Here is a 22,525-nt window from a genome sequence, read left to right on the forward strand (position 1 = left end):
AGCAAGTCTCCTGCTGTACTCTCACCCACTTGCAGTTTCCTCACGAAGAACTCCCCACCGAGGCCTTCGAGGCCCTTCCTCCCTTACTTCGTTGCATGTAGCTCTATCCATCAAGCCATACACTTGGGACATACAGGCCTCCTTCTTTTCCCAGGGGGTGAGTTTCTTCCTGTTTTAGGGTTATTGCACTGGAATGTCCTTTGCCAAGATCTTGTTATAGCTTTTCCTCTTCATATTTACTCCTTGGTCAGATGTCACCTCTTCAAAGAAGCTTTTCAGAGAAGTACCTGAGCACCCTTTTTCCATGCCTGATAACAACCCTCTGCCCCATTACCCCACAACCCCCAATTACCTTTCATTACACTTATCACTGCCCCAAATTGTGTTATTGTTCACAACTTAGTAGTTCTTCATTGCTGTTTACCTCCTCTAGATTTTAAACTCCGTGGGACAGGCACCATTTAGATTCACCATGCAGGCATGAAAGAATGTCCTACGTGTGAATTCAGACTGACTTACAAAACCACTTTAAGTCCAAGTTAACTTGCAGCAAGCCACACAAAATGTGAATTAATACATATGTTATACAAATTCATAATGAGTAAACCTTAAACTTCTATAAATTTACCCCTGCAAAAATTATTATTTTTTCTAATCCTACTATCTCCTTAGTAACAGATTTTAGACTTGGAAAATGTGGATGCTTTTTTTAAGCTGAGGAAAAATGTCATCTTTGATCATTACAATTTTTTTCTTTTAAAGAAAACATTATATTTCATTGATTTTGCTATTACAGTTGTCCTGATTTTCCCCCTTTATACCCTCACCTAGGATCCCCCACTTCCTCAAGCAGTCCCCACCCCTTTGTTCATGTCCATGGGTCATGCGTATAATTTCTTGGCTACTCCATTTCCTGTACTGTACTTTACATCCCTGTGGCTATTCTGTAACTACCTGTTTGTACTTCTTAATGCCCTCATCTCTTCATCCTTTCCCCCCACCCCTCTTCCCATCTGGAAACCATCAAAACACTCTCCATATCCATGATTCTGTCTCTATTCTCCTTGTTTGCTTAGTTTGTTTTTTAGATTCAATTGTTGATAAGTATGTGTTTATTGCCATTTTATTGTTTATAGTTTTGATCTTTTTTTTTCTTAAATAAGTCCCTTTAACATTTCATATAATAATGGTTAGGTGATGATGAACTCCTTTAGTTATTCTTCTCTGGGAAGCTCTTTATCTGCCCTTTGATTTTAAATGACAGTTTGCTTGGTAAAGCAGTCTTGGCTGTAGGTCCCTGCTTTTCATGACTTTGCATATTTCTTGCCAGCTCCTTCTAGCCTGCAAAGTTTCCTTTGAGAAATCAGCTGACAGTCTTATGGGAACTCCCCTGTAGGTAACCAAGTTCTTTTCTCTTGCTGCTTTTAAAATTCTTTATCTTTAACCTTTGGCATTTTAACTATGATGTGTCTTGAAGTGGGCCTCTTTGGGTCCATCTTGTTTGGGACTCTCTGAGCTTCCTGTACTTGCATGCCTGTCAAATTAGGGATGCTTTCTTTCATTATTTTGTTAAACAGATGTGCAGTTTCTTGCTCTTTCTATTCTTTTGGCACCCCCATGATGTGAATGTTGGTATGCTTGAAGGTGTCCCACAGGCTCCTAACACTATCCTCATTTTTTTTTGTAATTTATTTTTCTTCTTCTCGTTCTGATTGGTTGTTTTTTGTTTCCTGATGTTCTGTGTCATTGGTTTGAATCTCAGCTTCATCCACTCTACTGCTGATTCTCTATAAATTGTTATTTTTTTCAATTAGTGAATCCTTTATTTCTGCCTGTATCTTTTTTATGCAATTGAGGTACTCACTAAGGTCCTTCAGCATCCTTATAACCAATGTTTTTAATTGTGCATCTGATAAATTGCTCATCTCCATTTTGTTTAGACTTTTTTCTGGGGTTTTGATCTTTTCTTTCATTTGAGCCATGTTTCTTTGTCTCTTCTTTTTGGTAGTCTCCCTGTGTTTGTTTCTATGTACTAAATAGAGCTGCTGTGACTCCATGTCCTGGTAGTGTGGCCTAATATAGTAGGTGTCCTGTTGGGTCCAGTGGCACAGCCTCCCCTATCACTGAAGCTGGGTACTCAAGGTGCACCCTTCATGTGAGCTGAGTACACCCTTCTCTTGTAGTTGAATCTTGATTGCTGGAGTAGGTCAATTGCAGGGATTTTTCCGGGCCAGTCAGCTGCAAGGACTGGTTGTGACCACTGACCATCAGCCTCCACCCTCCGTGGAGGATCAGTTGTGCTGGTGCAGGATGGTGGTGCTCCAACATGATCTGTAGCTGTCCCGTGGGTACACAGGCTCTGGGGTTTCCTGGGGAATGCAGGCCAAGGTCAGCCCCCACCTGTGTTCCACCCAGGCCACCCAGCATGAGCTACAGAGCAATCTTCAGATGGCTGCTACTTGTGCTGGGCTTGGAAGTCTCAGGTGAAGCTGAACTGTGCTCCAAACCTGGCTGTTGCTAGTGCTGGGCCTGGGGCCACTTAGCTAGAGGTACTGGTGCTAGAGAGTCACTGAGGTTGGTTGTGCTTGTTTGAGAGAATTTAGGAAGATATGAAACTTGAACCAAGACCAGCCATTCATACGGAAAAGTCATTGTTAATAAGTTGGGTGGGTGGAGCTTCAGGGATTCCCCAGGGTGGAGCAAACTGTGCGAGCCTGGTTGATGGAGTCTCAGATATGGCTCCCTCCTGCCAGCTCTGTGGCTCTGTGTGGGGAGGTCTCAGAAAAGGAAAAATGGCTTCTGCTGACCTTTCTGTCTGGGTGAAAGCTATCCCCCAGCCTTGCCCTGATACCAAACACTTCAGTTCCTCCCCACATGCCACTAGTGCCTTTCAAGCTACTCTCCCAGTGCTGGAGCTCAGAGGGAGTGAGTGTGTGTGTTAGCCCTTTAAGAGGCACAGCTTGGGACTCCAGTAGTTCCTTTCACCCACTCAAACCCTACTGGTTTGTACAGCTACAAGTTATGGGCACTTACCTTCCTGACACTGGAATCTTGGGCTGGGGGGCCTGGTGTGGGGCTGAACCCCTTGCTCCCAAGATATCCCTCCTGAATTTTTATCCACCACACATGGGTGTGGGACCAGCCCATTCTGCATCTCCACATCTCCTACCAGTCTGGATGGATGTGGTTTCTTTACTTCCATAGTTGTCAGACTTCCATTCAACTCAATTTCTGACGGTTCTGAGTGATGGTTATTCTCTAGTTTAGTTGTAATTTTGATGTGGTTGTGCTAGGAGGCGAGCCGTCAACATAGAACCTCTTCCTCTATCTTGACCGGAAATCTGATAATTGCTAATTTTTAAGTTTTATCTTTTCTCTTAAAAGGCTCAATCTCAGGATATAGTTCCAACAATAGGATTCAGCATAGAGAAATTCAAATCATCCAGGTAATTTTCACTTCATTATACTTGTGAAGTTGTGGGTAAAAACTGATAATATTAGATCTATCTAGTCATTCCTCCTACTGTAAGAAAAAGTAATTTGTTTTTTCAGAAACTCTTAGGTGTTAAAATATCTGTACCACTACCTTTGGATTATTTTTCAGAATTTAGAATTTAGACTTTAGACAAATGCTGATAATCTCACTAGCAAAGAACATCTTTTCTTTTTTTTTATGTTATTCACTACAAAATCTTACTTCTATTGAACACATTTATTTTATGGCATTTCTACTTGAAAATTGGCCTAAGTTGAATATTGTATATTCGAGAGTGGTGTCTTTGATTGAAAACAATTCAAAAATTTAAGTGAAAGTTATATTCAAAGTTAGTAACTTATAATGTGGTCATGGGTCTTTTTTTGTGTGTGTGTTTTTCTTTTAGTTTGTCTTTTACAGTGTTTGACATGTCGGGTCAAGGAAGATATAGAAATCTCTGGGAACACTATTATAAGTAAGTATGTTTGTGAATGTTGGTTAACTACATGTGCATATCATAATACAAATAATGATTGGAAGTCCAAGTGATCACATGGGCTGGGTTGCAGTGTTTATGTTTCATGTAATTTAAACACATGCCCTAATTTTTTAAAAAGTACCATCGTACTTCACATTACTTCCAATAATGCATGCAGTCTTTCGTAACCTTGGACCTCTGCATGTGCTGTTTTCTCCATTTTCAACACCCTGTTCGACCCTACTTCTTTGCTGCTTAAGGTTAATACATCATTCTTTAAAGACTAGCTCAAAAGCCACTCCCTCTGTGAAAGTTCGCTGTTCACCCAGTTATTTGGTCCCAGTGCTCACATAGTACTTTCATGTCTCTAACCATACTCACTAAATATTAAAGTCACGTACCATAGCCGCCTCCCTAATGGGATTGTAAACTCCTCCTCAAGAGCAGGGATTATTTTTCATTCAGGTGATTTCTTCAAGGCCAAATATGATGGGCATATAGATGAGTAAATATTTATTGAATAAATTTAGTTAAAATAACCATACTCTATAACAGTTGATCCATTTGTTCTATAAGCAATTCTAAAGGTATTTTTTAGCCTAAGTGAGTCAAGCACTCACTAACCACGTTAGATAAACAGCTGTCGAGTTACTAGGGTCCAGATGTGTTATACCCTCTCAAGGTATGCATTAGGTGTTAAAATGAACTCATTAACTTCTAATATAGCTAGGATACTCCTTCATTTAAAGGCAGTGTAACTCACGTTTAGAATCTGAAACTGATAAACAATGTACCTTGACTAAATGCCCCTTTGTCCTTAATGAACTCTAGCAGTGAAATGGTATGTGATTACTGCCAGATCAGATTGTGATTTTGGTTAATCTTTTCCTGCTAATAAAGTTTCAGGAACATTGTGTTTCTCAGACAGGAACCAAGATTTATTTCAGATATTCTTTTCAATGAGTACTTTAATAAATTGAAAACCTATTTAAGTTATATATTGATCCAGAGGACCTCTACGTAGACAGAAAAGAGTGCTTCAGATCTGAGGGTCAGTTTGGAAAAGGAAAAGTGGTGTGTTGTGATATCGTGCATTAAATTTCCTGGAGAAATATGAGCTGCTTTTTTATCCTTTTATTTAGAAAAACCAGAGTTCTTAGTGTAGAATTTTTTAATTTCTTCTCCAGTTAGGTGGTAAAAAATCTTTTTACAAAAATTGTATTTACTTTAGCTACTATTTAAAGAAATAACTTTTTTTTTTAATATGGCACTCTTCACGAATTTGCATGTCATCCGTGCATAGGGGCCATGCTAATCTTCTCTGTCTTTGTGCTGCCAAAGCATGCACTAACCCGTATTCTAATTACAAACAGCAAAAATACATAGGAAATAGCACTTCAAAACATGGAAGCTTTTTTTCTGATTTTAACTTCCCTTCAAAATTTTTTTGGAAGAAGCTGCTGAACTCAGGAATATTATAGATAAATTGTAGTTTGAATGGTAAAATGGTTACTATTGAGGCTACAGTAATAGTAAATTTATTATTTTGTATCTCTATGCTTTTCAGATTATTAAAGAACAAGTGCAATTTAATCTGTTAGGCTGAAAGATTAAAAAGGTTGTTTTTTGGAGTATGTCATGTACACTCTATGTAATTGAGAAAGGAACCTTCTAAATCATACACCGTATTTAGTTTTTTATCCTGCTTTTTCAGCTAACATTCGATGATGAGAGTGAATCAAGAAAAACATGCAAAGACTATAACTCTAATGTCTGCCTCACATTTTTTCATATGCTTATGCCAAAATTTGCTCTGTCATTTCTCTGTTTGTATATGAAGGCTATTCTCAGTTTTTGAAGATTGTAAGCAATTCTTCAGTTACCATCTTGCTGCATAAATCTCTGTCACAGTTTATGTGATTGAACATTTGTAAATCTCCTGATGGATATTTACCGTTGTACCAGTTTCTGTATCCATTAGTAGTGTATGACTCTGCTAATCTGCATTTACATTTTTAAGTGATACAAGACAGTGGTATTATAAAGTTGTTTTATTTTTATAGTTATGTGATTATTAATGGCATTGAACTTTAAAATCTTAATTTATGACTGGAATAAGTGATTCACAAAAAAGTATAGATGTCCAATGAATACATGAAAAGATATTGAACTTCACTAATATTTAATAAAATATAAACTAATATAACTGTTACAATGACAAAGATTGAAAAAGTGATAGGAGCCATGCCACAAGTGGATAGGAAAAATGCAGGTAGTGGTATAAATGCGTACAGCATTTCTGGAAGACAGTTTATCGCTGTTTATCTAAAACTTTAAATTTTATATATATTCCTAGAAATTTTATTCCTAAGAATGGATCTTTGAAGTTTCAAGAAATTTTTAAAATATATTTAGGAGGATTCCCAGTAATAATGAAAATTGGAAATAACCTACAATAAGTCCAACAATAGAACTTTGATACAGTGTTTGATGACACATTCATGCAGTGAAATACTTTATAACTATTAAAAGAAAGGGTGCAGAGGGGATCGGTTTTTTCTGAAGTGCCACTATGATCAGTAAGTGAATCCTTAAACTGGTTCAGTGGCTGGGTATCAGCTTAAAAAAAATAAAATGGAATAAAATAAAAGCTATTTGAAAGTATTGTTTCAGGGGACCTATTTCAAATATATTTACATATACTTATGTGCCTTGAATATTAATATAAAATGTATATCACTATGGTTATGGTGAAAATTATTTGAGAAGCACTAAAAGTTCAAACTATAGTGCAGAAAAAAATCAATGAAATGTACATACATGTCAGAAAAGCAGTGCGTGCAACAGCAGGATTCCATTTCTACAGCTGTAGATACTCATATGTGAACACACGTCAACATTGATATACCCCAAAAATAATGATTATTATGTCTGTTATAGGGTTGTGGCTTTAAATTATGAAATAACTTTAAAGTCATTAAATTTACTATATTATCACCAGGGTGAAATGAAATTATTTTACATGAAACATCACTAATGGTTAATATTTTAATCACTCATACAAACTAATAAGAAACAGCGCCAAAGCCTATAATGAATGATAAATGGACATAGGATGTGAAGAGATAATGCACAGGTTAGGGCATGCAAATGGATAGTAAACATGGGAAAATGTGTAAGTTTATTTTTAATTTTTGTCACTCTTTATATTATACAGAGATGGACAAGCCATTATTTTTGTCATTGATAGTAGTGATAGATTAAGAATGGTTGTGGCCAAAGAAGAACTTGATACTCTTCTGAACCATCCAGGTATGTTTGTGTGTCCATCAGTCTGTGGTACTGGGCCTTTGGGGTCTGTTTACATGGGATGGTTTGTTCTTTGATGTTGGCAAAAAGTAGTGCTTACACTATACAGTTATCTCTTATTTAAAATTTTAAACCATTATGCATAACTCATAATATTTTTACCCATAACACCATGTATTTTTTTTAAATTGAAAAGCTTTTTGCAGTATTTTTCAGGTCTATGATGTTTATTTCCCCGAAAATAAAAATGCCCCTTTTTTCTGATTACATAAATAACATATGTCAATTGTAAACTATGCAGATAGAAATAAAAATAAGGAAGAGAGTGAAAATCCATATACTTTGACACTCATTAAAATGATTTTGGTTACTATCTTTTCATGTGTTTATTGTGTATGTATATGTAATCATAGCATTTCTTACATACTTATTGTGGGAATGCCTTTAAAATTTTTTCAAGATACCAGTAGTATAGATCCTACACACTGCTTTTCTGACATGTATGTACATTTCATTGATTTTTTTCTGCAGTAGAGTTTGAACTTTTAGTGCTTCTCAAATAATTTTTATCACAGCATTTCTTACATATTGTGGGAATGTTCTAAAATTTTTTCAAGATACCAGTATTAGCAATTTGGTTTTGTTCTTTCTTTTTCTTTTTTTTAATATATTTTATTGATTATTCTATTACAGTTGCCCCATTTTCCCCCCTTCACTCCCCTCCTCCCTGCACACCCCCTCCCGCCCACATTCCCCTCTTTTAGTTCATGTCCATGGGTCATACATACAAGTTCTTTAGCTTCTACATTTCCTATACTATTCTTACACTCCCCCTGTCTATTTTCTGCCTACCATTTATGCTACTTATTCTCTGTACCTTTTCCCCCTCTCTCCCCCTCCCACTCTCCTGTTGATAACCCTCCATGTGATCTCCATTTCTGTGATTCTGTTCCTGTTCTAGTTATTTGCTTAGTTTGTTTTTGTTTTTGTCTTAGGTTTGGTTGTTAATAACTGTGAGTTTGTTATCATTTTACTGTTTGTATTTTTGATCTTCTTTTTCTTAGATAAATCCCTTTAACATTTCATATAATAAGGGCTTGGTGATGATGAACTCCTTGAACCTGACCTTATCTGAGAAGCACTTTATCTTCCCTTCCATTCTAAATGATAGCTTTTGCTGGAAACAGTAATCGGATGTAGGTCCTTGCCTTTCATGACTTGGAATACTTCTTGCCAGCCCCTTCTTGCCTGTGCCAGCCCCTTCTTGCCTGTAAGGTCTCTTTGGAGAAATCAGGTGACAGTCTTATGGGAAGTCCTTTGTAGGTAACTGTCTCCTTTTCTCTTGCTGCTTCCAAGATTCTCTCCTTCTGTGTAATCTTAGGTAATGTAATTATGACGTGCCTTAGTGTGTTCCTCCTTGGGTCCAGCTTCTTTGGGACTCTCTGATCTTCCTGGAAGTTCTCCTTCATTATTTGTTCAAATAAGTTTTCAATTTTTTGTTCTGCCTCTTCTCCTCTGGCACGCCTATAATTCGGATGTTGGAACATTTCAAGATGTCCTGGAGGTTCCTAAGCTTCTCCTTATTTTTCTGAATTCTTGTTTCTTCATTCTTTTCTGGTTGGGTGTTTCTTTCTTCCTTCTGGTCCATACCGTTGATTTGAGTCCCAGTTTCCTTCCCATCGCTATTGGTTCCCTTGTACATTTTCCTTTATTTCATTTAGCGTATCCTTCATTTTTTCATCTAATTTGCAACCAAATTCAACCAATTCTATGAGCATTCTGATTACCAGTGTTTTGAACTGTGCATGTGATAGGTTGGCTATCTCTTCGGTGCTTAGTTGTATTTTTTCTGGAGCTTTGATCTGCTCTTCCTTTGGGCCATTTTGTTTTGTTTTGGTGAGCCTGTTACGTAAAGGGGCAGAGCCTTAGGTATTCATCAGGGTGGGGTTACCTGGTTGCTGCACTGTGACTCTGTATGTGGGGGAGGGGTCCGATAGGGCGCAATGGTGCTTACTCCGCTCTCTGCCAGTTTTCAATCACTTCCCCCACTACCCACAAGCAAAATGGGCCCTTCTGGTGCTGATCCCCATGTGGGTGGGTTTGTGTACGTTCTGGGACCCTTCGAGTCTCTCCAGTGAATTCTCCTGTGAGGCTGGGAGTTTCTCCCGTTGCTGCCTCGAACCCCAGGGGGTTTTCAATCAGAGGTTTGAGGTTTTATTTCCCTGTGCTGGAACTCTGGAGTTGCGCAGTCTGTTTCGCTCCCCCTTTGTTCCTCCCGGTTTATCTGCGAGTGAATGTGGGATCATAGGGTCCACCGGCCACCATCTTGCCTCTCCGCCCAGCTGTGTGTCACTGCCCCTCCTACTGGTCTGGATGAATGTGTCTTCTTTAACTCCTTGGTTGTCGGACTTCCATATAGTTCAATTTTCTGGCAGTTCTGGTTGTTTTTTGTTTTTAAATTGTTGTCCTTCTTTAGGTTGTGCGAGGAGGCGCAGTGTGTCTACATACGCCTCCATCTTGGCTGGAAGTCTGGTTTTCTTTTTTCATACTTTTATATATGCCTTATCTATATCTATATCTACGCTATATTATACACACACACACAGGCACCAAAGGTATATACAAGGTGAAGCAAAGCAGATACACAGTTGTGAGTATGCAAAACACAAAGAGTTCTTATATTATTATTTATTAATTATTATTTTCCATATGAACAACTATAAACCTACTTTCGGCCCATCCTCTATAGGGTGTGGGGTTATCAGTACTGCTACTTCTACATCTTTCTATTCTCAAATAACACGACATAATAGAAATTCTTTTAAGTCAGATTGCATGTCTTTTATTTACCTATTGATGGATAGTGTTTTTTATTCCACACGACAAACTGTGTTCCAGAATGTATTGTGGAACTCTGCACTTCTACATTTTTCTCATGCCTGAAAAAAGACTTTAAGTGGTCTTTGTGCTAGAACTTTTAAAATAGCATTGTGGTTTAACAGAAGTATGGATTTGTTTAGAAATGAAACAAGTAGTATGGGGCTTTCTAACAATTCTTGGTGGTTTAACCACAGTATCTTCAGTATTTTTATTAGACAACCTCAAGCATATTAAAATCATTTGGGAGGATAATTATCCAGCCTTACTTTATATGGCCTTTTATCTGTGTTGAGATAAAAAATGCATTTTTGATTATGTATTCCCTTTGCTTTAATCTTTCCACTCTTCAAAAAATATTGTATTTAACAATAAAATAAAATCATTCCTACAAAATTTGCTTCAAACATAATGGGATCCTTGGTTTTTTCAAGTGAAGGTTTGTCCGTGTATCTTTATGTACTAATGCATAGCTGAAGCGTATGTGAAGTCTTTTTTTAAAATTGAAGTGTAGGTTGTACACAGTGAAATGCTCAGACTTAAGCTGCAGTTCAGTAATTTTGACAAATGCATACACTCATGTGACTACACTCCCTATCAAGAAACAGAACACTCCGTTATCCCAAAAAGTTCTCTCAAGGCCCTTTCCAATCAAAATCCCACACCTGGTACCAAAGAAACTACTAATCTGATTTTTTTATTATCAGATTATTTTTGCCTATTTTATAATTTCATATGAATGGAGAGGAAAGTACATACATTTTTGTGCATAGGATTTTTTCGTTTGGTATAGCATTTTGACAGTCTCTCATGATTTATGTATCATTTGTTCACTCCTTTTTATTGCTTCGTAATATATGAGTATCCCACAGTTTATTAGTCTCCTATTTATTGACATCTAGGCTGTTTCTAGTTTAGGGCTATTATGAACAAACCTGCTTTGAAAATTTTTGTAAAAGGCTTTTTGTAGACATGTGTTTTCATTTCTCTTGTATCAAATATCATCCTAGGGATGATATTGCTGAGACATAGGGTAGATGTATGGGTAACATTTTAAGAAACTGCCAGATTATTTTTCAAAAAGGTTATATTAGTTTGCATTTCAACAGCAATGTGTAAGAGTTTCAGTTGCTCCACATCTTCTCACTGATGGATATAAAGTTTCTTTCATTTTAGCTTTTCTACCGTGCGGTGGGATCTCTGTGCTTTTCATTTGCATTTTCCTGATGACTAATTATGTTGAGCACTTTCTCATGTTCTGTTGGCCCATCATACATTCTCTTAAAATGTCCTTTTAAATCTTTTACCCATCTGTTTAATTTGGTTGTTTTTCATCTTATTGATATATAAGATTTCTTGATGTGTTCTAGACATAAAGCCTCTGTTAAATATATGTTTTAAAGATTTTTTTCTCAGTCTGTGGCTTGTCTATTAATTTTCTTCACAGAATGTTTTGAAGAATGCATGTATCTAATTTTGAGCATCTGTCATTTTTTATAAATATACAAGTTTTCTATGTACTCTTCAATAAATCTTTGCCTATCTGAAGATTGCTAAGATATTCTCATATGTTTTCTTCCGAGTGTTACAGTTTCATCTTTTACATTTTGGTCTGGGCTCTATCTTGAATTAATTTTTGTGCCTTTTTCACACAGATATCCAATTGTCCCAAATACCATGGATTGAAAAAATTTTCTCTTCCACTGAATTGGAAATCACTTGACTTTCACCCTTATCAAATATCATTTAACTATATATATATACGTCAGGTCTATTTCTTAACTCTGTTTTGTACCATTGACCTCTTTTATATCCTTTCACATTGCCTTGATTACTGTAGACTTACAATAAATATTGAAGTCTGACAGGATAAACCCTCCAACTCTAGTCTGCTTTTGAAAAGTTATTTTGGTAGTTCTAGGTCTTCCATATTTTTATTTTTTTCATTCTAACTATTCATCTAAAGAGAGAGAATGATTTACAACTGTGCAGTTTCTTCAAATCATTTTTTTAACCTTTATTGTATTTTTTCCATTACCATTTAGTCCCTATAATCCCCTCCCCCCAGCAATCACCACACTCTTGTCTATGACCATGAGTCCTTTTTCCTTGTTCCTTAATCCCTCCACACTCTAACCTCCACTCCCCAACCCCACTTAGCTGTCATCCTGCTTTTCCATCTATGAGCCTGTCCCCATTTTCCTTGTTAGTTCAGGTAGATATTTAGATTCCACATATGAGTGAAATCATATGGTATTTGTCTTTCTCTGACTAACTGGCTTATTTCACTTAGCATAATATTCTCCGGGTCCATCCATACGGTTGCCAAGAGTAAAATTTTCTTCTTTTTTACAGCCAAGTAGTAAATGTCCATTGTGTAAATGCCCCATAGGTATTTTATCCACTCATCTACTGAGGGGCACTTGGGCTGCTTCCTTATCTTGGCAATTGTAAATAATGCTGCAGTGGACATAGGAGTGGTGTATTCTTTCAAATTAGTGTTTTGGGATCCTTCAGATATATTCCCAGAAGTGGAATCACTGGATCAAAAGGCAGATTCATTTTTAATTTTTTGAGATATATCCATACTGCTTTCCACAGCGGCTGCACCAGTCTGCATTCCCATTAACACTGCTAAAGGGTTTCCCTTTCCCCACATTGTTTGTTGATTTATCGTTGATAGCCATTCTGACAGGTGTAAGATGATATCTCATTGTGTTTTAATTTGCATTTCTCTGATGATTAGTGACATTGAGCATCTTTTCATATGTCTGTTGGCCATCTGTCTTCTTTGGAGAAATATCTATTCACGTCTTTTGTCCATTTTTTAGTTGGGTGGTTTGTTTTTTTGGTGTTGAGTTTTGTAAGTTCTTTATAAATTTTGAATGTTAGCCCCTCATCAGATGTATCAGTGAATATGTTCTCCCATTCTGTGGTTCTGTGGGTTGTCTTTTATTTGTTGATGATTTCCTTTGCTGTACAAAAACTTTTTAGTTTGGTGTAGTCCAATTTGTTTATTTTTCCTTTTGTTTCCTTTGCCTGGGGAGATATATCTAATAAAATAATGCTACGAGTAATGTCCGAGATTTTGCTGCCTATGTTTTCTTCTATGGTTTTTTATGGTTTTGTGTCTAACATTTAAATCTTTGACTCATTTTGAATTTATTGTCGTATGTATTGTAAGAAGTGGTCTAGTTTCATTTTTGTGCACGTACTTGTCCAATTTTCCCAACACCATTTATTGAATAAAATATCTTTAGCCCATTGTATGTGCTTGCTTCCTCTGTGAAAGATTAATTGACTATAAAGGTGTGGGTTTATTTCTGGGCCCTCTATCCCATTCCATTGATCTATATGCCTGTTTTTTATGCCAGTACCATGCTGTCTTGATTACTATGGGCTTATAGTAATTTTGATATTAAGTAATGATTCCTCCAACTGTGTTCTTCTTTCTCAGGATTGCTGTTGCTATGTGGGACCTTTGTGGTTCCATATAAAATATTTGAAATATTTAAGTTCTGTGAAATAAATCATTGGAATTTTGATAGGAATTGTGTTTAATCTATAGGTTGCTGTGGATAGTATGAACGTTTTAATGATGTTAATGATGTTAATTCTAATGATATAAATGAACACAGTATGTGCCTCCACTTATTTGTATCTTCTTCAATTTCTTTCTTCAGCGTCTTACAATTTTTCAAGTACAGGCCTGTTACATTGTTGGTTAGGTTTATTCCTAGGTATTTTATTCTTTTTGTAGCAATTGTGAGTGGGAGTGTTTTCTGAATTTTTCTTTCTGTTAATATGTTATTGGTGTATAAAAATGTAACTGATTCTGGACCCTAATTTTGTATCCTGCTATTTTGCTGAATTCATTGATCAGTTCCAGTAGTTTCTTGTTGGAATCTTTGGGTTCTTTATGTACAGTATCTTGTCATCTGCAAACAATGGTAGTTTTATTTCATCTTTAACGATTTAGATGCCTTTTATTTCTTTTCTTGTCTGATGTATGTGGCTAAGACTTCCAGTACTATGTTGACTAACAGAGGTGAAAGCAAACATCCCAGCCTTGCTCTCGATCTTAAGGGGAACACTTGTAGTTGTTGCCTGTTGAGTGTGATGCTGGCAGTGGGTTTGTCATATATGGCTTGTATTATGTTTATGTATGTTTCCTCTATGCCACTTTGCTTAGAGTTTTTATCATAAATCAGTGCTGGATTTTATCAAATACTTTCTCTGCATCTGTTGATATGATCATGTGGTTTTTATCCTTCATTTTCTTTATATGGTGAATCACATTTATTGATTTGCGGCTCTTGTATCAACTTTGCATTCCTGGAATGAATCCCACCTGATCATGGTGTATGATCTTTTTGATGCATTGCTATATTTGGTTTGCTAATATATTGTTGAGGATTTTAGCATGTATGTTCATCAGGGATATTGGCCTATAATTTTGTTTTGGTAGTGTCTTTATGTGGTTTTGGAATTAGGGTAATGCTGGCCTCATAAAATGAGTTTGCCAGCCTTCCCACCTCTTAAATTTTATGAAATAGTTTGAGAAGTAAAGTTGTTAATTCTTCTCAGAATATTTGGTAAAATTCACCATGAAGCCATCCATGTTTGTTGGGAATTTTTTTTATTACTGCTTCAATTTCACTAGTTGTAATCTGTCTGTTCAGATTCTCTGATTATTTGGATTTAGTTTTGGAAGATTGTATGTTTCTAGGAATTTATCAGTTTCATCCACATTGTCCCATTTGTTGGAATATCATTGTTCGTAATATTTTCATAATCTTTTATACTTCTTTAGTGTCAGTTGTCATTTCTCCTCTTACACGTCTCATTTTATTTATTTGGGTCTTCTCTTTTTTTCATGATGAGTCTGGTTAAAGTTTCGTCAATCTTGTGTATCTTTTCCAAAAAACAACTCTTGGATTCATTAATCTTTCGTATTGACTTTTTGGACTATATTTTGTTTATTTCTGCTCTGATCTTTACTATTTCCTTCCTTCTACCACTTTGGGCTTTGTTTGTTGTTCTTTTTCTAATGTGAAGTTAGATTGTTTATTTGAGCTTTTTCTTGTTTTTTGAGATAGGCCTCTGAGGATATGAATTTCCCTCTTAAGATTGCTCTCCCAATGTCCCACAGATTTTGGATTGTTGTATCCTCATTTTCATTTGTTTCAAGGTATCTTTTGATTTCTTCCTTGATCTCATTATTGACCCATTTATTGTTTAACAACATGTTATTTAGCTTCTATGTCTTTGCGTGCGTTTCACTGTTCTTGATTGATTTCTAGTTTCATAGGACTGTCAGAGAAGATGCTTGATGAGATTTCTATCTTAAATTTGTTGAAACTTGTTTCGTATCCTAACATATAGTCTATCCTAGAAAACGTTCCATGTGTACTTGAAAAGTATTTATATTCTGCTGCTTTGGGGTGAAATGCTGTGAAAATATCAATTAAATCCTTTTGATCTGGTGTGTGGTTTAAGGCCACTGTCTCCTTGTTGATTTTCTGTCTGGAAGAGATAATCATTAAGGTCAGTGGGGTATTAAAATCTTCCACTATGACTGCATTTCTGTCAGTCTCTCCCTTTATGACCATCCAGATTTGCTTCACATATTTAGGTGCTCCTCTGTTGGGTACTAAATATTCACCAGGGTTATATCCTCTTGCTAGGTTTTTCTCTTTATCATTACGTAGAGTCTTTCTTTGACTCTCACTATAGCCTTGGTTTTAAAGTCTATTTTGTTGGATATAAGTACTGCTACCCCAGCTTTTTTCTGTTCCATTTTCATGAAATATATTTTTCCATCCCTTTACTTTCGGTCTGTGTATCTTTCAATCTGAAATACATCTCTTGAAGGCAGTATATACATGGGTCTTGTTTTCTTATCCATTCAGCTACCCTGTGTCTTTGGTTGGAGCATTTAAGACATTTACGTTTAAGGCATTATTGATCGTTACATATTTAGCGCCATTTTATTGTTAGACTGTTTTCCTCTGGTTTTTTTTTTCTTTCTTTCTTTCTTTCTCTTTTTCTTCTTAAACCAAGCCCTTTAACATTTGTTGCAGTACTGGTTTGGTGTTAACAAACTCCTGTAGCTTTTTCGTGTCTGGGAAGTTCCTCATTTCTCCTTGAATTTTAAATGGTAGCCTTGCTGGGCAAAGTAGCCTTGATTGTAGGTCTCTGCTTTTTATCACCATGAGTACCCTGAAATGTTTCTGTTGAGAAATCAGATGATAGTCTAATTGGTGCTCCCTTGTAGGTAATTACCTGCTTCTCTCTTGCATCTTTTAGGATTTTCTCCTTGTCTTTAAGCCTTGTCATTTTAATTATGTGTCTTGGTATGGGCCTGTTTGGGTCCAACTTGTGTGGGACTCTGATCTTCCTGGACTTACGTGAATTTTTCCTTCACCAAATTAGGGAAGTTTTCGGTCATTATTTCTTCAAATAGGTTCTCTATCCCTTGCTTGCTCTTTTTTCCTTCTGGTATTCCAATGATGTGGATATTGTTACACTTCATGTTGTCTAAAATGTTTCTTGAGTTCACCTCTTTTCTTTTTAATTCTTTTTTTCTTTTTGCTGCTCTGCATGGATATTGTTTTTTCTACCTTGTCTTCCAAATCACTAATTCAATTTTCTTCTTCATCTAGCCTACTGTGTATTCCTTCCAGTGTATTATTTATTTCAGACATTGCATTCTTTATTTCTTACTGATACTTTATGATTCCCATGTCTTTTTTCACACTGTTGGGTATCCTTATAATCATTACTCTGGACTCTCTGATAAATTGCTTGCCTCCATTTCATCTAGTTCTTCTTCTGGAGAATTCTCTTGTTCTTTTATTTGGGGTCTGTTCCTTTGTCTTCCCATTTTGGCAGCTTTGGTAAGTTGTTGCAAATGAAATTTTGTGTGTTAGCCCTTTAAGAGGCTGTCTGTATCTCCAGCTGTCTCTCCCTGGCAGATACCCTGGTGCTTTTCAAATCTGGATGTTATCTAGGTTCCTTTCCAGCTCTGGTGCTATAGGCTGGGAGGCCAGCTTGGGGTTTAGACCCCACACTTCACAGAGGGAACCCCTTGGCCACTGAAATATCCCTCTGGCACTTCAGCTGCCACCCACGGGAGCCCTCCTCTATACTTCCTACCAGTCTTGTGGTAAAGTGGTTTCTTCTGTATGTCCTTGATTACAAGGCTCTCTTTAAATTTCTAATAAAATTTTATGAGTAAAGTAAATGTTTTATAGCGAGCCCATGGGTGTGATTTCAGTATGACTGTCATACTGTCATTCCATTTGTCCAGGCATGTCTTCTTCACACTGGATGTGGTTTGTCTACTTCCTTAGCAATGAAACTACGTGCGAATAAATAGGCAGCTATATGTGCACTGACCAAATAGGTCAGACAAGGTGTTGTCAGCAGACAAGTTTTGGTAACTGACTCCTTAGGTCACTATATTTAAAACAAAACATGAAATATCTAAATAAAGAACTTTTAAAAAATTAGAGAGAAGATAAAATCTACAGATTTTAAAGTGAGCCAAAAAATAGCCATCAGCATCTTAATCACAGTGATGTTGCTTCCTTAATTATCCTGACCCCTGCCCCTTTGTTTTGTTCACCTGACTCTTTGCCTGTGGATCGTTTCATGTTCAATCTCCATTTTGAATTTTCCTCTTGACTCAAACTTTTTGCTAATTGAATATATTAGGGTTGACTAGAAATACTCAGAGACAAATAGCCATTTCCTGGATTAAAAAATTACCAATTTTTCTGAATTGTTCTATTCACCAACATAGGACGTTTATTTTACCTGAGGGTACATTTAGTAACAAAAGGAATCAAAACCTCCAAAACAGTGTTTTAGGAAACTGACAGCTTGAGTATACAGTACACATCTTTCAGGATTAAGCAAATACTAATCTTCATAGGCTTTGGAGAGGATGTGGAGAAAGGGGAACCCTAGTGCACTGTTGGTGGAATTGCAGACTGGTGCAGCCACTGTGGAAAACAGTATGGAATTTCCTCAGAAAACTAAAAATGGAACTGCCTTTTGACCATGCATTTCCACTGCTGGGATTATACCCTGAGATCCCAAAACAATTCAAAAGAACCTGTGCACCCCAAAGTTCATAGCAGCACAATTTACAATAGCCAAGTGCTGGAAGCAACCTAAATGCTCATCAGTAAATGAGTGGGTCAAAAAAACTATGTACATTTACACAATGGAATATTACCCAGCAGAAAGAAAGAAGGAACTCCTACCCTTTGCGACAGCGTGGATGGAACTGGAGAGCATTATGCTAAGTGAAATAAGCCAGGAGGTGCAAGACAAATATCATATGATCTCACCTGTAACTGGAACCTAATCAACAAAACAAAAAAGCAAAATACAACCATGACATTGAAATAAAGAACAAACTGACAGTAACCAGAGGGGTGAGGGGAAAGGGGATAACAAAGGGAAGGGTTGTCAAGGAACATGTATAAAGGACCCATGAACTAAGCCAAAGAGGGGGAGGATCAAAAGTGGGGGTAAGTGGGAAGAGGAAAGTGGGGGGGGGAGGAGGGGAGTGGTGACAACTGTACTTGAACAACAGTAGAAAAAAAGAAATTTTTACACTTCTTTATTAAACAGGTTGATAGTAGAGGTATTTCTTTTGTTTTCCAGAAGGTGGTGCTGAAGTGTGGCTTTATTTTCCCTTACTTGTACTGCAGGGGCTTCTGGCATCTTTGTGGGAAGGTGTCACCACCTCCCCCATGGAGAAATGTTCCATGTTCCCCAAGGAGGTGGGCATCCCCTTTCCCACCTGGTCACCCCATTCTCAGGGTACCACTCCTGTGTATTGGAAATGGCAGTCTTTGGGTCTCCTTTGTATTCCTGACACCACCTTCCTATAGCCAGAAGCTGCTGGCAAGGCTGCTCTGAGTTGACCTAGCTGCCTCTTCCAGGCTGTTTTGCAATGGGTAGGTGATGGGTGAACGATGGACGGGCAAGAAGAAGCTGTACCTGTGTCTTGTAGCTCTGCTCTTCCTTCTGAGTTTACCTGCAGTGAATACAGACCACTTACACTGGAACATTTTTTTTTCCTAGCCCTTTCAACATTTTCCTCCTTGAGGATAAAACTGCCAGGGAAGCCACAAAGAGATAGGGGTGGGCAAATTTCTGTGCATGTAGAATGCTTTGTTCTGTGCTGGGAGGGTTGAAATGCAGTGATTTTTTTTTTTTTGAACTGTTTCTCTGTCCCTAACCCTGGGCTCAGCCTCAGTGTGTGCCAGCCAGCTAGTGTGTGCCCCTCCAGTCTTGTCTGTACGGTGAAGGCTGCACCCCAGCCCTCCACTGCTGTCATGCCCACTAGGGCCTGCAGCCAGTGCTTGGCTGCCTGTGGGTTCTCTCTCTGTCCTCCTCTCTACCGTTCTGTCTCCACTGTTTGCTCAATTAAGTCCACCTTCAGCTGTCTGAATGCCTGATGTCTCAAACATGATTGTGTGTTGAGTAGGGAATCCTTTGCTGAATCCTAGGTGTCCCACTTGTAACTTCTGGGGGAGAGACCTGGAGATCCTCTCATGCTGACATGCTGCTCACCTCACCCATTTTTGGTTTTTTTATTTTCTTCCTTGTAATATCATCTGATTTTGTATAAGGGTTATAGAGGCCTCATAAAATAAATTGGAGAGTATATTCTCTTTTTCTCTTTATTTTTTATTTTTGGGTTTGTATAGAATTGGTATTATTTCTTCCTTAAATGTTAGATAGAATATACCAATGAAACCATTTGTGTTAGTATTGGGTATGTATGTTGAACAAGTGGGGGGCATTATTTAGGAATTCCAGTCCTTGAATGATATAAGGATATTAAAGTTTTATGTTTCTGGGTCACTTTTGGTAATTTGAACCCAAATCTATTAATGTATCTAAGTTGTCAGATTTATTGGCATAACATTGTTTATAACATCCTCTCATTATCCTTTTAAAGTTTACAAGATATATATGATATATTTTCTTTCATTCCTGACGCTGGTAATTTATGTTTTCTCCCTTTCTTCTTGCTCAATCTTTTAAAAAGTTTATTGATTTTATTAATTTTCTAAGAAATTCTGGCCCTTTAAATGTTCCCTTTTTGTCATTAACTTTCTGCTCTTAATTTATTATGAACTGTGTGTACTTACCTTGTATTTCATTGTCTCATTTTCAGGTAGAAGTGGAAACCATTGATTCTGTACCCTTTCTAATATAAACATTTAATGAAATGCATATTCTCTAAGGATTTAGCTACATGTTACAAGTTTTGATAACTTTGTTTTCTTTATTATCTGGTTCCGAGTATGTTCTGACTTACCTTGTGAATCCTTCTTTGACCCTGGGAATCTTTGGTAGTATGTGTATTATTAAATTTCCCAAATATTTGGGAATTTTATAGGTATCTTTTATGATTGACTTTTAATTTAATTCCACTTGATCAAAGAATATTCTATATGATTTCATCCTTTGAAATACATGGCCCAGAATATATGGTCTAATTGTTAAGTGTTCCATTGCAATCAAATAAAATGTATATTTTTCTGTTGTTAGGTGAAGAATTCTGTAAATGACAATCGATAGTGTTGTTCACCTCTTCCACATTCTTACTAATTTTTTTTGTTAATTTGTTCTATCAATTTCTGAGAGAGGAATATTGAAGGATCCACCTATGGTTGTGGATTTCTTTGTATTTCCCTTTAATACTATCAAATTTTGCTTTATGTGTTTGGGAGTTTGTTTACTAGATCAATATATACTTACAATCATTTTGTCTTCTTGATGGATTGACCCTTTTATAACTTTAGGGCCTTTTTTTCCTGATAATAGCCTTCATCTTTTAAAGCTACTTGGTCTGATAGTAGTGTAGCAGTGCTTTACTATACTTACAGTATGTGGGCATGTTTGCCGTTCGCTCACTTCCAGCTTGTTAGTGTGTTTCCTGTAAACATCATTTGGTTATGTCTTGCTTTTTGTCTATTCTGACATTCTCTGCTCCAGGATAAATTCCAGCTGAACTAAACATTTAAGTGTAAAAATTACACTATTACAGTGGTAGAAGAAACTATGGGAGATTTTTAAAAAATAATTTAGGAGCAAGAAGAGGCCTTTCTAACTATAACAAAACCCAGAATCCTAAAAAAATCAATGACTAATCCTCCATAAAAAGATTTGAAGTGCAAAATGGACCATGCACAGTCAAAGGCAAATGACAAGCAAGAAAAATATTTGTATTTCATATCATAGCTATAAGACTTATTTCTTTACTAAATGTATTTCTATGAATAAATTAGAAAATAAAAATTAATAGATAAGTGGGAAATGATATGCCAAGATAGCTTATAAAAAAGGAATTATAAACACCTTTTGAATAGAAACATTCTTGACTTTTCTCAAAACAGTGTGCCCTGGCTGGTGTGGTTCAATGGATTAAGCACCAATCTGCGAACCAAAGGGTCACTAGTTCAATTCCCAGTAAGGGCACATGCCTGGGTTGCAGGCCAGGTCACTGGTAGGGAGCACATGAGAGGCAACCACACATTGATGTTTCTCTCCCTCTTTTCCTCTCTCCCTTTCCCTCTCTAAAAATAAATAAATAAAATCTTGAAAAAAAAAAACAATGTAAGTAAACATATTCTTACGGTACTTTTAAGTATATTTTATTAATTATACTATAACAGTTGTCCCATTTTTTTCTCCCCTTTATTCCACTCTGTCCTGCATTCCCCCCACCCACATTCCTCCCCTTAGTTCAGGTCCATGGGTCATACATAAAAGTTCTTTGGCATCTCCATTTCCTATACTATTCTTAACCTCCCCCTGTCTATTTTGTACCTACCATTTATGCTTCTTATTCCCTACACCTTTTCCCCTATTCTCTGCCCACCCTCTCCCTACTGATAACCCTCCATGTGATCTCCATTTTTGTGATTCTGTTCCTGTTCTAGTTGTTTGCTTAGTTTGTTTTTGTTTTTGTTTTTAGGTTCAGTCGTTGATAGTTGTGAGTTTATTGTCCTGATAGTACTTCTTACCTATCACTGGAAACACTCTTAATACAAAATTGTTTAAGGGAAGCCAGGTCAGTAATCCTATCTATCAGAATAGCAATTTACATACCCTTTGACCCTGGAATCCCACTTCTCAAATATGTCCAGCAGACACATTGACCCATTTACAAAATTTTTTACAGTTTATTCACTACAGCATTGTTTATTGTTGTGAATATTTGCAGTAGTACCTCTCAGCTACATCTGATTAAATAAACTATGGTGCGTAATACAATACTAAAAGACAGAATATTCCACAAGAGTTAAAATAATGAAGAAACTGCTCTAATGTACTGATAATGGATAGTCTCT

At 36.7% G+C, this 22,525-nt stretch overlaps 1 protein-coding gene and 1 non-coding gene across 7 annotated transcripts in view; one reads left to right on the forward strand and one right to left on the reverse strand.

Annotated features, from left to right (window-relative positions):
- The window catches only part of ARL6 (ARF like GTPase 6), a 45,599-nt gene that overhangs the window by 8,512 nt on the left and 14,562 nt on the right, over nt 1-22,525 (forward strand). For all 6 annotated transcript variants that reach the window (XM_053918283.2, XM_045193549.2, XM_053918282.1 and 3 more), the window contains 3 exons: nt 3,385-3,446; nt 3,882-3,950; nt 7,171-7,265. In XM_053918283.2, the coding sequence (XP_053774258.1) occupies nt 3,385-3,446; nt 3,882-3,950; nt 7,171-7,265 (226 nt within the window). The remainder of the gene's footprint in view (nt 1-3,384; nt 3,447-3,881; nt 3,951-7,170; nt 7,266-22,525) is intronic.
- Nucleotides 5,212-5,317, reverse strand: LOC112302648 (U6 spliceosomal RNA). The gene has a single exon (XR_002974583.1). It is a non-coding gene; the product is annotated as a U6 spliceosomal RNA (small nuclear RNA).

Source organism: Desmodus rotundus, chromosome 2 (genome assembly GCF_022682495.2).
Source record: "Desmodus rotundus isolate HL8 chromosome 2, HLdesRot8A.1, whole genome shotgun sequence".
Lineage (NCBI taxonomy): Eukaryota > Metazoa > Chordata > Mammalia > Chiroptera > Phyllostomidae > Desmodus > Desmodus rotundus.